Source organism: Antechinus flavipes, chromosome 1, assembly GCF_016432865.1.
Source record: "Antechinus flavipes isolate AdamAnt ecotype Samford, QLD, Australia chromosome 1, AdamAnt_v2, whole genome shotgun sequence".
Classification (NCBI taxonomy): Eukaryota; Metazoa; Chordata; class Mammalia; order Dasyuromorphia; family Dasyuridae; genus Antechinus; species Antechinus flavipes.
This window is the reverse complement of record NC_067398.1, coordinates 564267346-564285796: the sequence shown is the minus strand read 5'-3', so window position 1 is coordinate 564285796 and position 18451 is coordinate 564267346. Positions and strand designations below refer to the sequence as shown.

At 34.5% G+C, this 18451-nt stretch overlaps 1 protein-coding gene across 6 annotated transcripts in view; it reads left to right on the top strand.

The window, feature by feature from the left end:
• Positions 1-12175, top strand: part of RIPK1 (receptor interacting serine/threonine kinase 1) — a 43485-nt gene extending 31310 nt beyond the window's left edge. For all 6 annotated transcript variants that reach the window (XM_051970763.1, XM_051970762.1, XM_051970761.1 and 3 more), the window contains 6 exons: positions 1707-1783; positions 4701-4791; positions 6329-6892; positions 9384-9461; positions 10682-10822; positions 11461-12175. In XM_051970763.1, the coding sequence (XP_051826723.1) occupies positions 1707-1783; positions 4701-4791; positions 6329-6892; positions 9384-9461; positions 10682-10822; positions 11461-11747 (1238 nt within the window). In that variant the 3' untranslated portion in view covers positions 11748-12175. The remainder of the gene's footprint in view (positions 1-1706; positions 1784-4700; positions 4792-6328; positions 6893-9383; positions 9462-10681; positions 10823-11460) is intronic.
• The last annotated feature ends 6276 nt before the right edge of the window (positions 12176-18451 follow it).

The following is an 18451-nucleotide window of genomic DNA, read 5'->3' as shown; positions in this document are numbered from 1 at the left end:
CCTGCTTCTCAAGGTATCAATTATGGGTTAACTTCAAAGCTTGGCCCCGGTGTAGGGGACAGGACTCTCAGACCAACACCTCTCCCCTTATAAAAGACTTTCTTTTGCCCAATACTGTCAACAAAGAAGTCACATTATGAGTAGAGGTTGCTCCTCACTATCAACAAAGAAGCGAGTTCCTGAGTAGAGACCTGACCAAGAAAGCAAGAGGACATTGAACAAATTGATGTTCTCTGTGTAGGCTTTATAGGACAGGCTTATTGACAAATCCCATTATACTTGTATTGTGTGTGTGTGTGTGTGTGTGTGTGTGTTCAGTTTGGAACAAGAATATACATTGGAGAGGAGCAGGGAAGGAACAGAAATGAATCAGAGAAAGTTTCATTGAGAAAGTGGTACCTGACATGGAGGAAGGGAAGTTATCAAAAGGAGTTGAAAGGGGGAGTCAGAAGGACAAAGGCAGGCTTGTGAGAATGATTAGGGGCAGAAAAAGGGGAGAGAGCAGGATAAGAACTATAGACAATGAGTAGTTCTTTTTGATAGGAAAGCAGGGCTAGAGTATAGAGAATATATGATGATGATAATAATAGCTAATATATCCTTAATATGTGCCAGGGACATGTAAGCATTTACAACTATTATCTCAGTTACATTATTATCTTATAACATCCCTGGAAGGAGGTTCCCATTTTACAGATAAAGAAATTGAGGGAAACAGAGGTTGTTACATGCCCAGGATCACACATCAAGTAAATATCTGAGGCCATAGGCTACCAAATATTGGATTGTAGCAACTCAAGAGCCTTTGTTACTTCCTAGAGATTCTTCCTGTCCAGCCTGTGATCAGTTTTCTTATTCTCTTTATCACAGCACTATTTCCTTTTATTGTTTTGTTTTTTTCTAATCACTCTTTAGGGGCATTTCACCTTGTAAAAATGACAACTCATTACTTTTACTTTTGTAAAACACTGGTGAATGTTTTACAGTGAAGAACACTGATGAATGGCAACATAAGGAATAAAGGCTTAATCAGCAAGCAGTGAGAAGCCAGTGAAGCTATTGAGCAGAAGACTGATATGATCAGAGCAATACAATAAGGAGAATTTTATTGGGCAGGTAGAGAAAGATGAGTTGGAGAAGGGAAAGACAAAGGCAGAAAAAGCCCTAATGAAAGGAAAATCATTTCAGGGATAATAAAAAAGAGAGAGAACGGATCCAAGAAAAATTGGAAGAAGGGGATAAACTCACAAGCAACTTAGCAATTAGTTAATAAAGAGTGACTTCCCTTCTCACTTGTCCACACAGAATTCTTAATCCTCTCTTTGTACATTGAACAATGTCATCTTGCTTTGCCATCAAGGATCCATAGTTCTCAGTCATCTGAAGCATTAAATTAAAATAAGAAGTGCCGAGTCAGTCTACTCTGATCTGTGAAGGGGAATCTGGGAAAAACAATACCAACCCAAGACCTTGGGTGCTTTCTAGAGCCTCCTAGCATGCTTTATGTCCTGTCTAGTACTCTTTTATTAATTAGCAACTCTTTTATTAATTTTCTTTATTAAGGAACTATTTCCCACCCCCATCCCCCATTTCCAATTAACTCTACAGTCACTCCAGGGTCAATTCACTTTATATAGATGACAAATCAACATTTTTACTTTTGTATTACAAAATGTTAAAACTTTTTTTAAAAAATTTTTTTACAGAAATTGACCAAGAATTCAGACCTTTCTACCTTGAACAATTTGAAAAAAAGGTAGAAGAAGATGTAAAGAACTTAAAAGTAAGTAGTTTAGTGGATGCACAAAAATGGACATTTATGTCACATATTTGTATGCTTAAACATGAGTAAGGAGGAATAGCATTACTGTTTTTATGTTTTATTCCAAGCACTTCATCTTGGTGATAACAAAAAATGAACATTAGCAGCTAAGTTTTCCTTTGTTTTTGGTGTGTGTGCATATGTGTTTGCTATATAAGGAAAAGAGGATCAAAGAAAGGATAAACCCCTCAGCTCAGGGTGGATTGAATAATTAAAATGGAAAGGAAAAGCTAAGAGCAGGAAGAACTATACAACTTTTACTCTGTTTCTGCTTTTTTTTGTTCACAATCTTTGGATTGTGGATAGGAAGGAGAGAACAAAAAATGGATAATAAGGAGTTGAAACTCAAGATAAGTAGAGAGATAATAATGTTTAGCTGCCCTTAATGAACTCTTCACTTGACCAAAGTGAACTAGATCCTTGGGTACTGAAAGAACTGGTGGCTGTAATGACTGATCCATTGTCAGTGATCTCTGAAAGATGGTGAACAGCAGAGGTATTCTTAAGCCCAAAGAAGGACAAAAAACTTGTCCCAATTTTCAAAAAGTAAAAGAAGTTGAATCTGCAAATCACAGACCAAAGAGCTTGACTTCAGTGACTAAAAAAATTCTAAAACATTTTACTGAAGTTACAATTCTAACATCTAATAAAGGAAGCAATGGTCACAGAGAATGATCAGTATGGCTTCATCAAGAATAGAATCATGCCAGACCAACCTTCATTTTTTGACAGGATTTCTCAGGTCAGAAGAATGCTATAGTTACGGTATCTCTAGATGTCAGCAAACTACTTATAAAATGTCTCATACTGTCTTTATGGAGAATATGGAAAAAAGTAGACTAGATGATAACATAGTTAGCTGGATTCAGAATGTGCCAAATTGCCAGAAAATATTGCAAGCGGAGGTTGCATGATGAAGTGGAGAGAGGACTGAACTTAGAATAGTTGTATTCGACTTCCTACTCTGACATTTACTAGCTAGTTGAATCTGGGTAAGTCATTTAATCCTCTCTGTCATTCTTTTCATCTGTAAAATGAAGAAGATAACAATTCCCAGCCTATTTAATAAAATTCTTGCGAGGAAAACATTTTGCAAACTTTAAAATGCTACATAAATGTGAACTGTTGCCATTATTATTATTCAGAGTTTAGTGTCAACTTGGAAAGAGATCTTTATTAGAATATCCCAAGGATGGCCTTTGGCCCCCATACTGTTTAGATGGTGGCACACTTACATGTCTGTAGATAACACAGAAATGGAAGGCATAGCTAACACATTAAATGACTAAATCAAGATTTCAAAGCATCATGACAGTTTAAAACAATGGAATAAATCAAATATGGTAAAATTTTACTATAGTACTTTACAAGTGCTAGTTAAAGATCATTAACTGACTGTAAAAAAAGATAGGGGTTGGGTAGAGTAATGGATTGTATTCTTAATATAAATCAATAAATAGTGTGTAATGAAGTCTTAGGATATGTGAAAAGATAAATAATGCAGGTAAGAGCCTTACTGAATTCTGTCCTGGTCAGACAATATCCTGGAGTATTGTGTTCATTTCTAGGTTTAATAAAGATACTAACACTATCTTCTGGAAAGACAGCAGAATAGGTCAGAAAATTTCAAGCTCTCCAGATTTCCTCCATAAACAGAACAAAATTATACTTCAGGGTGAATAGAGGCTGCTGAAGAAAAAAAAAAAAGTTAAAACTTGGGGCAGAATAGGAGTCCTCCAGACCCTAGGACCTGGGTGCGAAGTGTAAACAATTCCAGGCTAGCTCCACTGAAACAGCAAGCTATCCTTGGGGACAGCTAGGTTTGGAGGTAGCCTCTGTCACAATCTCAGGAATTTCACTTCCGGGGTAGCCTGGAGAGTCAAGGGTCTGAGTCGGAGAAGACTAAAGGAACCTCTGTTGATTAAGAATGTCAGGCCCAGCTGTGCTTCCAAGATTCTGCCCCAGAGAAGAAGGAACCAGCCCACACCTGGCAAATACAGAAGTAGTGAGGTAGGGATGCTGCTGGCTGTGGGCACTTGCAGGAAGATGGATCAGTTTGGGATTCCAGGAAAATTGAAGTTAAGCCAGAGGCACTTCTTCTCCATCCAGGATTAAAGGAGCTTACACTAATACTTCTCATTAAAAAAAAAATAAAAATAATGAGCAGGCAAAGGGGAAAGAATCTGACCATAAAAACTTGCTATGGAAATAGGGAAGAGAGAGGTTCATAGAAGAGGATATTGAAGTTAAAAAAGTCTTTCCTACACCAAAGAGTAATGTTAAATGGCTCTCTGCCCAGAAAGAACTTACAGAGGAAAAACTAAAATAAATAAATAAATAGCAGATACCGAAGAAAAAGTAGATTATGGAAAAAAAAAAAGCTAACCAACTAGAAAAGGAGATACAGAGTCTTAGAGAAGAAAGTAATTCTTTAAAAATTAGAATTGAGCAAGGAGAAGCCAGTGAAACTATGAGACCAAGAAATAAAATAAAAAATAATGAAAAAATAGAATAAAATGTAAAACATAAGAAAAACAACAAAACGATGGAAAACAGGTTAAGAAGAGAAAATATTAAGAATAATTGGCCTAAATTAATTAAAGAAAATTGTCCTGGAATTATAGAACACTAGGGCAAAGCAGAAATAGAAAAAATCCACTAATCACCACCTCAAAGAGATCCTAGATGGAAAACACAGAGGAATATTATTGCCAAATTTCAAATACCCTTCCCCCCAGATCAAAGAGAAAATCCTACAAAAAAACAAACCCAATTCAAATATGCTAGAGCTACAAATAGAATTGTAGAAGATTTATCAGCAGCTACAATAAAAAACCACAGATCCTGGAATAATTTGTGTTTTTGGCTTTTTCTGTAGGAAGCATACCCTGCTCCAAATGAAGTAGTAAAAAGGATGCAGTCTCTCCAGATTGATTCAGTACCAGTGTCCCCAAGTAGAACAAATTCAGGTAACTTCCAGGATACTTTCAAGTTATTTCATTTGTGCTTTCACTCATTCATTTAACTAACATTTGTTGAGGATTCACTATTTGTAAAATGGTCTTCGAGACAAAGCAAGACACAGAGAAATGTAATAGTTGTTCTCTGCCCTCAGAAACTTCATAATCTTCTTGGGGAGTCAAAATATATACACAAAACTTTAAATAAAAACATAAAGAATTATCAGAAGCAGAATGTGATTAAATGTCAGATAAATGGTACAGATGATAAGTATATAAACTTACTATTTCCTTCCTATCATCACTGCTGCTTCTTAAGACTGTGGTATTTGGGAGTAAAATTGGCTGAAGTCAGCTTCCTATTTGTCAGAGACTCCCTGACCTTTATGAGCCCAATAATTGAATCAGTGGAAAAAACACTTTCATAGAAGGAGGCTGGCTCCAGGAATATTCCCATAGCATAGCATCTACAGGCATTGACCACGTTTTCATCACAGACTTCATACATGCTTGACTTCTGGGTGACAGAAAAAATGGACTTCCTTTCCCTTAGGAGTGCAAACAGGATAATTCCCCTGACAGTGTTCTTGAAGGAATGGCACAGAAATATCCATTGGGAAGTATGAACTTTATTATTGCCCATAGATGCTTTTCTCAAACCCTATTCTCATATTTGAACTCTGCAATTCAAAAAAAAATGTTCCAGTTCACCAAGAATATGATAGCAATTCTGCTTTTGTCTACTTCCCTAAAAAATGTTGACCACAAAAACTTCAGCCAAAAGGGCTATATCAAAGCTGCTGGCCTTATGTGGCAAGCAGAATCCTCCCAAGCACATTTTATGGGGCTGCATGCCCCGCACCTGCCCTCTCTTAACTTCTAGGCCCTGTCACACTTCTCTTTTCTTGTTGTGTTCTCTACTATCATCCAGGTAGACAGGTCCCATGTGACCTTAACTTAGCTGGCAAAATACTGAGATTTTGAAGATAGTTTCACTTTAACCACTCTAACTACATGTTATATACAGGATGTGAATTATTTCTGGTCATAGAAATGCTTGTGAAGCAAGGAATGATCTAGTTGTAACATTTATTTAGAATAATGGATGAAAAAAATGTTTTGATTTAAAAAAAAAAAAAAGAACTTTTAATTGTGGTAACTTTCCTCCTTTTTCCTCACAACTCCTTGCCATTCCTTCTTTAACTGGGATACTTTTATTTCTGGATCTCTCTTTATATTGTACCCTTCCTCTTAGATATGAATTATCATTTGTTATCTCTCTTATTTCCTATGGGGAAAAAAAAGAGACTCATAGATTTCTTATAATTATTTTCAAATTTTTCTATAGTGTTTTGATAAGATTCAATGACATAATGATGATAAGATTCATCTGAGATAATATACATAAAGCACTTTGCAAACAAACTTTAAAAAATTTATGTAAATATCAACTATTATTATTTATGACTTTGTTAAGATATACCATATTTTTAAAAATATGTTGAGATGCTTTCATTTAATACTTCTGTTTCTTTCCATGCTACAGAACAGCCCAATTCACTCCATAGCTCCCAGGAACTCAGGACTAGTTGTGTTGATGAGTCCATGTTTGCTCCCTGCCCTGACAACGAGCCTGTGGAGAGTGAGATCTCTCCTGAAGCCCTCATTCTAGAAAGCAAGCTACAGGAAGAGGCAAACTACCATCTTTTTGGCAGCCGAATGGATAAGGGGACAAATGACCACGTTAAATATCTTGCAGCTAAAAGAGAAGAAGAAAGGAGACGAAGAGTCTCCCATGATCCTTTCACAGTGGCACCTGTTCAACCTCAGAAGTATGGGTTTCATCAGAATACTTTTATTTCTGAGGGGGGCTCCTGTCCTCCCAATGCAAACAGTCATAGCAATCTGTTACACCATCCAGCAGAGTTATCTACCCCATTACAAGTACCAGGGTTGAATAACCATCAGATTTTTGGATCAAGGTCAACAGATCCAAGAGCAAGCAATATGTATGGACTAAACCTAAGCAGTGTAATTCCCCCCTCTAAAATACCTGTACCTGAGTCTACCACAGGAGCTAACATGCCAACTCTTCCATTTGATAGAATAGGTAAGAAATTCAACTTTTTGACTTGAACTCTCTTAACTGCTTCTTTCCTATGTCTAGTAGTTTCCTGAAAGTAAAATTGGCATTGACTCTATTATGACATATTTATATGGTAGCAATTGTCTTTTTAACATTTGTTTTTAGGATGGCAAGACAGTCAGCATTAATTGAGTCACCCATGGTCAGACAGCTAATAAGTGTCTGAGGCCAAATTTGAACTCGGTCCATGCTTACCCTTCTCTTTTTATTATTTGGCAAATGTCAAGTGCACAGAACTATGAATTGGCTACTTAGGATGAGGATTTTGGTCCAAAAAACATTTGTTAAGCAGAGATTCTTAGCCTAGGGGCCATTAACTTGTTTGGTTTTTAAAATATATTTTGCTAACTATTTCAATATAGGGCACCTAGGAGGCACAGTGGATAGAGTGCTACGCCTGAAGTTAGGAAGAATCATCTTCAGCTTAAATCTTGTTTCAGATACTTAATAGCCATGTGACCCTGAGCAAGTCATTTAACTCTGTCTGTCTCAGTTCCTTATCTGTAAAATGAACTAGAAAAGGAAATGGCAAACCATTCAATGTTTTTGCCAAGAAAACTCCAAATGAAGTCATGAAGAATCAGGCAGGACTAAAAATAACTGAACAATAAACAACAGTTTTAATATAATTGATTTCCTTTGTAATTCTATGTATCATATTTTTGCAGTTAATAGAATTATTCTGTTAAGAAGTCTGTAGGCTCTACCAGACTGCCAAAGGTGTCTATAACCTGCCAAAAAAAAAAAATAAATAAAGATTCCTGCTTTTTTTTTTTAGTTTTTTTCTTTTCTTATTTTTCCCCAGTTTTTAAACATTTTGATTTAAAGTTTTAAGTTCCATATTTTATCCCTCCTTACTTCCCACTTCCCTGAGATGTTAAGCAATCAGATATTATGTAAAATATTTCCATTTTTGTCATTTTGTACAAGAAGACTGGAATAAAAGAAAAATAGCATGTTTCAGTATGTACTCAATCAATCAGTTCTTTCTCTATAGGTGACTAGTGTGCTTCATCATTAGTCCTTTGGAATTGTCTTGGATCACTGTATTGCTGAGAATAGCTTAAGTTATTCACTTACAGTTCTTCATGGCAATTGCTGTTAATGTGTACAACATTCTCCTAGTTCTTTTTACTTCATTTTACTATGCATGATGATATGCATTAGTTCATATAAGTCTTTCCAAGACATCCTGCTTGTCATCTTATAGTACAATAACAATCCATTACAATCATATACCATAGCTTGTTTAGTTATTCCCCAGCTGATAGGCATCCAATTTTCATAAAAAGTTGTACATTTTTTGTACAAATAAGTCCTTTTCCTTCTTTTTATTGGACTTTTTGGGATATAGACTTAGCAATGGTCTCATTAGATCAAAGGGTGTGTGTGTATGTATAGGTATATAATCCTTTATATCCCTTTGGGCATGGTTCCAAATTGCTCTTCAGAAAGTTTGGGTCAGAAGAACTCTTATTTTAGAAAATTTAAGATCTCCTCACTTCATACTTTATGGACAAAGACAAGTGATTATTTTTAAGAGTTCTGACCACAGTTTTTTTAAATGGAGAAAGCTTACAAATGGCAGTCATCAAAAAGGATACACTAAAGCACTGGGTCATATTACTAGGGCAAAAGATTCTAGCAATTATTACCTACTCCACTAACTTCCATATGTAACTCCCTCTTCAGAATAACTCGTACAATTCTTACTTGGGAAAGAGCAACTATTAAACATATAAGTTCTCTTTTATTTGGTATTTGGTATTCAAGTCTACAATGGAAAAACATTTTTTTTTTTTTTAAAGAAAAGCACATTTTTGTATGTGGTATACTTTGTACTTCCACATTGCAAATACCAAGAATTACTATCCTAGAGATAATATAATCCACAATATTACAAATAATATACTTTAAAACATTATTTATCTTCTAAAACTAGTTCTGTGAGTCATATATGAGCACAGAAAAGCTAGATATGTCCATTCTCTCTTATTCCCTTGGAGCACTTCTTCCTATTCTAGTTGGATTCATTAGTAAAAGAATTTTTTCCATAGATATTCTATGGAACTTAACAGAATTTAAAAGTAATTCAAGTTGTTGAAAATTGTCTCTTGTCTAGAGAATAGTTGTAGATACTTACATGCTAAATATTGTTTTTATTATTTTCCAGACTGTACTTTTCTTTCAAAGCCTGTGGAGGCTTTGGCTTATAAATTCTTGATCTTGTGTTCTTATGAGATTGTATATTTAGTGCTAAAAGGCATCTTGGTAGCCATCTAGTTCTTGCTAGTTGGCTTTATAATTTTCTCATTTTTATAGCTTGAAATATGCATTAGTGTTGTTTTAAATATATAACAATAACAAATAGGAAAGGATTTGCTATGTTTTTATTTTTGTCTCTTGAAGATAAGGAGTAAGACTTAGATTTTGTAATTTTTGTGTCATTATACAGGTCAAATAAGAGGCACATCACCTATGAGAAAGAATTTCGCTTTTGTTCATCCAAATCCTGTACCTCCAACAGGCCTAGGTAACAATGATAGAATTGACAACAGATCTTGACTCTCTTCAGGAGAAGTAACTTGATTCTAATTTAATATTCATCTTTAAATATTTGTCAGTATTTCCTTAGAAATTTAATGGCTTCTATTAAGTGGTACCCAATTGTATCTCTCTTGTACTCTGCCTGCTGTAGTCTTTGAAAGAACAATATAAACATTAATTTGCTCATCTCAGAACCACTGCAGATTTCCTCAGAGCCATTTTAAGTATTTCATATTTTTAAATGGCAGCAATAGGGAGTTTAAAAGAGAATCATATAGAAAAGATATTGATAATTACAAACAACTGTAAGATAAGAAGCTTCAATCAGGGTTTATCATTGTTGACTCCAAGTTCTAATTTTCTCATTTGCTAAAGTCTGAGTATATTCTGGGTGTTTTTTTTTTTTCTATAAGACATTGCCTAAGAATTTATTTGCTATAGTTAAAGTCCTGCCAAGTTGCATAAATTTTGAAACAATATCTATTTCATAGTCAGCTTGGCCTCCTGGAAACAATTTTCCATCCTGCTTCCCAATTCGAACTTTTTTTTTCTTTGTCTTTGCTATTCTTAAAAGCATTTAATACTTTGCCATCCTTAAAAGCATTTAAAAGCCTTAGTATAAAGATCTTTTGCTTTAACACTATTGTAAGAAGATGGCTTCCTTTCTATTTTTATATTTGTAAATGAGGAGTGGTAGACTTCCTATATTGAATCTTTTTCAAAATGTCCAGTCAGTATCTGCAGAACTTTTAGAGCTGGTGCTCTAAAAAGATGGTACAACATAATGTTCTTTGCAAAATAATCCTATTGAAATGTTCTTTGTGCTTTCATTTGGGATTCCTGGGGTAAGTGTTGAGAATTCACTAGATAATGAAATTCACAAGGTAAGCATGTCACATATTATTTAAAGTTAAGTTTTTACTGACATTTTTAAGTTTTTTCCTTCCCATCTCTACTTCACTTGTATTAATTAGTAAGATAATGATGATAAAAGTAATCTAACTACTGAGAAACTGGGCTAGGAAACTTGGTTACATAATACTGACCTATAGGTAATTGTATTTTGGGAGAGTTATACAAAATGAGAAATTGAGTTGATTAGACTTTTCCCCATGCTGTGCTTTCCCACTTACTTTAAAATTATACTTATTTAACTTTGTTTATTTTTCCCTCCTTCCTCGCTTCCCCAAACTTGTTTTTCTTTAGAAAACTACAAATTCATCAATAGTACTGGCATTCAGGTTGGAAACAACAATTACATGGTTTTTGAAGAAAGCAGTCTGCCTATTGAAATCACATCTTCAAATATGCAACAAGAGCCAGAATCCAAATATCTACATATATTTGGTAATATCTCTTTGAAGAAATCTTTTCCCAATTATTTAAGGTTTCTCTCTTTTAAGACGGATAGAATTCTAATACTCACTGTATTTTCCTCTCTATTGTGATCTTTTGAATAAGATAGTAGCCAAGGTTGGAAAAAAGCAGTAAAGAATGGATGACACTAATGGTCAAAGCCTCTTTGATTCAGTTAGGGAGAAAAGAAAAAGTCAAGTCAACTAGCTTTTATGAAGTACCTATTCAGTACTAGGTGCTGTATTAAACACTAGGGAGACAAATAGAGGCAAAAAAAAAAGGCCCCCCCCTCTTAAGGAACTCCAGTCTAATGGGGGAGATAAAATATAAACTGCATATAAACAAAATATATACAGGATAACTTAGAAATAAGCAAAAGCATTTTTCTTTCCCTTTCAACACTTTTCTGGGTTAAAAGAAGGAGAATTTGGAAATATTTCCTTTCTCCCTTCCAACATAAATCCTTAGCATAGAGTATCTTAGAATGTTAAATTTAAGCTATAAGGGACTTTAGAGATCAATCATTCCAGCTTCCTTCCTTGACCTGAGCTTGATTGTTAGTTTTAGAAGGCTGAGGAATTTGTTTTTTGGAATATTATATCTAGGTGTTTCTCTTTTTCCTTTGGTAGAAAATACTTCTAGTCTGCTTGGTAAACATCTGGACCCAATAAGAGACAATCTTGGAAAGATTTGGAAAAAATGCGCGCGGAAGTTGGGCTTCACTGAATCTCAAATTGATGAAATCGACCATGACTATGATCGAGATGGACTGAAAGAAAAGGTTTATCAGATGATCCAAAAGTGGCTGATGAGGGAAGGCAACAAGGGCGCCACTGTTGGAAAGCTAGCCAGAGCCCTCTATGAGTGCCAGAGAATAGACCTTCTTACCATTTTGGAATCTGTAAGCCAAGACTAGCTCGATTGAGATAAATTAAAAGAAATCAGTGCAAATGCCCTTTTTAACAGTGCAAAAAATTGTAAAGTATGCTGTCTGAATGACAGTTCTCTGAGGTCATCTGAGCCCAACTGCATTCAGGCTGTGCCGCATCATCCATTACCACTGAGTTAGTCAGTGATCCCATCTTTCTACAGGGTAAGTACTAGCCAGCCAGCAGAAAAGGGCAGCTTGCATGTGCAATAATCCTTAGCACTAATTTCATCTTCCTATGATGCTTTAATAGGAAAGGAGCTGATGTGGCACCAACCTCATCTCATTTGAAATGTGTACCAATCAATTTTTCCTCTGAAATTTTTTACTCCTGTCTATAAAAGTAATTTGAATTCAGAAGTGGGGCCAACCTATTCTACTGCCTTAATATGCTACAATAAACTCCTTTTTTCTTATTTCTGGAGTTTGCCTTATCAGTCATGGCATGGCCTGAAGGAAGATTTCTTTTAACAATTGTCTTAAGCCATTTGACATAATGTAAAAGTTAAAAAAGGAGAGTTTATGTTCTGGATAAAACTTGTATAAACTTCTTAAACCCAACTAATAAGAAAAAGGTTGAAGTTTTTAAAAACAAAGATGAAGTTAAGAATAATGAAAGGTTAGGGAAAAAAGAAATTTTGGAGAGGGGTAAATGACTTTACAACTCTTCACAAAACTTTTATCTTCAAATATGCCATTTATCTAAAAGCTTGGTATTTTGCTCAAGTGAATATAGCAATCTGACTGAAGAAATCTGTAGAATATAAATCAAACTTTTAGTTTTGTGCTCTTATCTCCATACTTTGCCATTGGTGAAATGTAGTTAAAAAAAAAAAAAAAAGATCTGAGATTTTTTACTATATAGTCTGACTTGATTCAAATGTTCTACACCTAATAAATATCAGTGATGAGGTAGGAGAATGAGGATAAGAGATCCCCTCTGGTGATGTCTTAGATTCCTTGAGAAAGTCTGTGTCAAAAGGGGATATTTGCATTAAAAAGGACAGCTTTCTAAATAGACAGCTTCTTAGTGGGCAAGGACCTGTCAATACTATTGCAAAGGTGGGTTAACACTGCGAAGAAAATATATTCATCATTGGCAAAATCCTGTTAAGATTTAGCAAAGATACATTTCAGAGTCCTCTTTTATTAGTCTTCTCAGGCCTTCTGGGGTTTGCCCAGGCTCCCCTGAGCTGGGAGCAGTTCAAGGGACTAATCTCCAATTCAATAGAGGGTAGTAATTATGCCACTGGCCAAGATCACCAATTAAATGAGATTACTTATCATGAATGGGTGTGGTCCCTCCCAAGGTTTGAGAATTAGGAATTCCCCTCAAAGGGGGATGCAGTTTCAGAGGTTAAAGGGGACATAATTTACATCATCAGCAACTGGTAAAAATGTTACAACGGGAGATTAGCTAACTCCACAGTATACTGTAAGCTTCAAGACTCATTCTGCTTTTACCCACTGAGACTAAGAACAGAATGAAATTGCAGGGAGTTCAGATTTATGGATTTCATTAGTATAGGGCTGACAGGGTACTAGGATTGATTTCAAAATATATTGGGTTGCTGTTGTATAGCTTGGACCATCTCCAAATCGAGAAGCAAAAATTTTATTATTATGCTAAGTTCCAAAAAGAAATTAATGATTAACAAGAGGAAAGAGAGAAATAGCTTGGACCATCTCCAAATCGAGAAGCAAAAATTTTATTATTATACTAAGTTCCAAAAAGAAATTAATGATTAACAAGAGGAAAGAGAGAAATAACTTGAACCATAAAACTGGCAAAATGCCAAATGAACTAGCAATTAAGGGGGAGGGAAGAGTTTTACATAATAAAAGAATAAGAATTGATATTTATATCTTGGACTGTGGAATTCATCAAGGGTCCACATAAGGACAATATAATTCTGTCAATGCCTCTCCCTTCTTACCTCAGAATAATTACATCATCAGCAACTGGCAAAAATGTTACAACGGGAGACTAGCTAACTCCACAGTATACTATAAGCTTCAAGACTCATTCTGCTATATATATATATAAAGAGAGAGAGAGAGAGTAATGATGGGAATTTAACTAGGATATATATATATAGAGTAATGATGGGAATTTAACTAGGACCCACTGCAATAAAGGCCCACTTAAGGACACTTAAATTCAACAAAAGTTGTCTCCCATCAGTCACTTACCCTGTGCCCACCTGGCTACCAAGAACTTCGTCTTTTACTGGAATCTTAATTCACCCCATCCCTTTCTAAATACAAATCTTTGACTGCTGTATAATTTATCATCTGAAAGAGTGATTCTCATTAAAAGGGGGGAAAAATGTGTCAGAGACAGGACTTGACATGTTCTAAGAATCAAGTTTTACATATTTTCAATATTTTTTTAAAAAATTTTTTCTGTGATTATGAGCTATTTAGATACTAGTCTTCCCCCTAGCACTGGCTACCCAAACTACTTTAAGAGTCAAATTCACTTCCAGATATTTATTTAGTTAGTTAGTTTTTTGTTTTGATTTGTTTTGTTTTTGGTGAGGCAGTTGGAATTATATGATTTACCCAGGGTCACACAGCTAAGGCCAATTTGAACTCAGGTTCTCCTGATTCCAACCACTGCACCATCTAGCTGCCCTGATATTTTAAATTTTAGATACTATAATGTCATGGCATTTCAATGATCAAAAGGTGTTCAGCATATATGTTGGGAAAGGTAAAAGAAAACCAATTTTACTTGGATCAAACTGAAGACCTTGAACTCCTAATCACTTTAACTTGAAAAAATTGATTTCCTTAACCAGGATCAACCACTAGATCTAAAAACTTTATTTGGTAGAGCTCTATATTGATTATTATCATCAACAACTGGCTCTCTCTCAACCAAGAATTGCCAGTATGCTCAGGAAGAAAGTATTCCATAGCATCTAATCTCCAATCTCCTCAGGAACTTTCCTGACAGCAATGCTCCTCTCTTCTCCTTCATTTCTCTCTCTTAAGATTTCAGGGAAATGAAAAAATAGTTCATTTTCACCAAAAATTGGGGATCTCTGACCTAAAAAAAGATGTTGTACATACTTACTTAAAAAAAAAAAAAAAACAGTAGCACAAGAGCAAGTCAGAATTAGTGTCAGTGACTGAAATAATAAGGTAATGTCAGTGGCCCATTGGGCTCACTGGTTTCTTTTGGCACAGTTTCTGGGCTAAAGCAGCTGTGAGAACTGCTGATGATTTTGCACAAAGGCCTCCTGGACAGAATAAGAAGCCCAAACAAATATACATATACATATACCCTCCTACATATACATACATACATACATACATGATTCATCCCCTCAAAAGAAGAGAAAAAAACTGTAAAATAGGTTAGCTATATATATAATTTTTTTTTCTTTGCTTACTTTGGTGTTCTTACATTTCCAGGAGAAACGTATTAAAATATTCATGAAAGTAAAACACTATTAATAAAAAAATAACAAGCCACAACTATTAGTTCTTTAAGATTACAAAGCACTTCATATCTTGTATTATGATGTAGTTAATATTGTAAATTAACTGATATTAGTATAAATGGCCCCACAATATTGTTTTTGAAGTTTCATTTATAAAAAAGGCAAAAAACAAAAGTGAGCTTAGTGCCATAGGGTACTTTTCTCTATAGGACCAGAATGAAGAAGAGGACACTCACCAGATTAGGAAATAAAGAGTACAAGAAAATCAAAATATTCAACATATTATTAGGCACTTACTGTATGCTAGGACATAAATGAAACAGTCTTTACCCTCAAGGAGCTTTCAGTTACATGTGAATTATTTGGAACAAACAGTAATTTTTAAATGGTTTCATTTTGTGCTAACAATAGTAACATTTATATCTCTTAAGACCAGGCTAATTCAGAAAAGCTGATCACAACCAGTTGAAACTAAATTGAGTTGGTTTTCTCACCTTTACTGATCCTTTGCCATCCTAATGTAATGCCTGAGAAACTAAGGCAAGATAGAGATTAGAGAGTTTTTAACATTTTATTAATTGGAGAGTTTGATTGACTGGACAGAACTCTCGTCTCAAAGTATCCAGTGGCAAATGTGAGGATCCCAGATTTTTTATGGGATTTTGAAGCAGAAAGAAAAGAGCAGGAAGTTTCTAGACAAGAGTCAGGATATTTGAATAAACAGAAGTCTTATCTTTTGGAATATTTAGAGGCCGGTAGTGCCATAAGTTCTTGAGGACAGAAGGAATTAGGAGCCAGGAGGTCTGAACTTCCCTTATCTTCAGTCTTACATTAACAATTTATAACCTTAGAGCAGTGGCCCTCAGTCTTGAGAGGGGTTTTGCAGGCAGAACAATTTAGGAAAACTGAGGCAGAACCAATTAGGGAAACTGAGTCAGGACAATTAAAGAGAACTGTGGCACAACACTAAGGCGAGATTTTGTACTATAAACAAATTATTTTATTTTGCTGTTTTTAAAAGTGATTTTTAGAGAATGGATATTAATTAAAGAAAACAAAAAAGTTACAGTAATTAAAAAGTATACTTCAGTGATATGAGATACTGCAGCAGTTGCTGGTGTGGGAAAATGAAGCATTTTCATAATTATACAAACTCATAATGAAACAAATTAGTTGTATTAAAGTTCAGAGTCAAGTATGGTCAAAAATGAAAATCCATACTAGGAACTGACAGACTGTTGCTACAAAACATTGTGATTAGCCATCAGAAAACAATAAAAGACTTCCTGAAAGACCTCCATTAATTCCTCCACAGTGAAGCATGTACTTCCTCAATCTGGAAGAATAGCTAGAAGAACAGTAAAAATAATTTCTAATCATGTCTAGGAAAATAAAAAAATATATTTTCATGACCAAGACAAAAGTACTGGAGATTGGAAAATAAAAATTTTTACTGAGGAAATTCACTTTTCATTGAAGGTTACACCAAAACTATTGTCAGAAGAAAATCCAGATGAACTGGCATCTTCATTCGATTATATCTTTTTTTTTTTTTTTTTTTTTTTACTTGTAGACCTGGAAAACATGTTTCTGTTGAAGAAATGATAAAATGAGAAATATATTGCTATAATGAGCAAAAGTGTTCCCAAATGAGAGAATTACCCAAATAGAGATTTAATGCCTTCTATCATATAATATGTAATGAAAGATTTTTATTTAAGAGATAGATATATTCTTCAAAGACCTGGGAATCCAGATCTGACTGAAATCCCATTAAAAATCACTTGTTCTAAATATAGGAATTTGGGTTTGTTTGTTTTTTAATCATTTCTACTTGTGAAGTAAAGATTTTTGTTTTAATTGTTTAATTAAGAAGAAACCAAGAGGAAAAGTTATAAGTAGAAATTCTGATGTTTAAATGTCAGTAGTTGCAAAGTAATTCAACTTGTGTTTGATGTTCATAAGAAATATAAAAACCAAAAAAAAAAAAAAAAAAGTAAAACCCTCAAAAATAAAAAAAATAAAAAAACAAGTAAACAAAAAACTTATAGGCATTTTGAGAATATACCTAACAAAATGCATCCAGTAACTACATAATTGCAATTACAAAATAATTTACAAATTATTTTGGCACATGTATAGAACACATTAGTATGCTCTACTGATGCAGTTTTATCATGTGGGAGGGCTTGGACAGTCTCCTTCAGCTAGAGTTGTAGTAATGTGTAATGGAAATTACTTGGAAAGGACAACATGAATAAACATTTTTAACTAATACCAATTTGCTAACCATATTGTGAGAAGAAATCTTTTTATTGATTGGGTAGCTTGAAGTATAGGTATAGAATTTAAGGGGAGATAAGCTTTAAAAAGGAACTAAAAGCTAAAAAGACCCCACTATTATTTTTGGCTGCCCAGCTCTTGGTTTAACTCTTTTGCTCGTGAAGATTACTTTGCAGGTTGTATAGATGATTGATTATAGAGGAAGTGTAATGGAAGAGATTGGAAACAGAGAAAACAAATAGACCATTGAAAGAATACAGACAAGACATTCTTATGTTCAAAACTATTTGTTTTAGCAAAAAGCTCAAAGTGGGTTCATGCAGTTTGAAATATAGATGAACAAATGATAGTATAAAAATGTTTTTTTTTAATTTTTATTTAATAATTACTTTATATTGACAGAATCCATGCCAGGGTAATTTTTTTTACAACATTATCCCTTGCACTCGTTTCTGTTCCGATTTTTCCCCTCTCTCCCTCCACCCCCTCCCCTAGATGGCAAGCAGTCCTATGTATGTTAGATATGTTGCAGTATATCCTAGATACAATATATGTTTGCAGAACTGAACAGTTCTCTTGTTGCACAGGGAGAATTGGATTCAGAAGGTATAAATAACCCGGGAAGAAAAACAAAAATGCAGATAGTTCACATTTGTTTCCCAGTGTTCTTTCTTTGGGTGTAGCTGCTTCTGTCCATCATTTATCAATTGAAACTCAGGTCTCTTTGTCAAAGAAATCCACTTCCATCAAAATATGTCCTCATACAATATCGTTGTCGAAGTGTATAATGATCTCCTGGTTCTGCTCATTTCACTTAGCATCAGTTCATTTAAGTCTCGCTAGTCCTCTCTGTATTCATCCTGCTGGTCATTTCTTACAGAACAATAATATTCCATAACATTCATATACCACAATTTACCCAGTCATTCTCCAATTGATGGGCATCCATTCATTTTC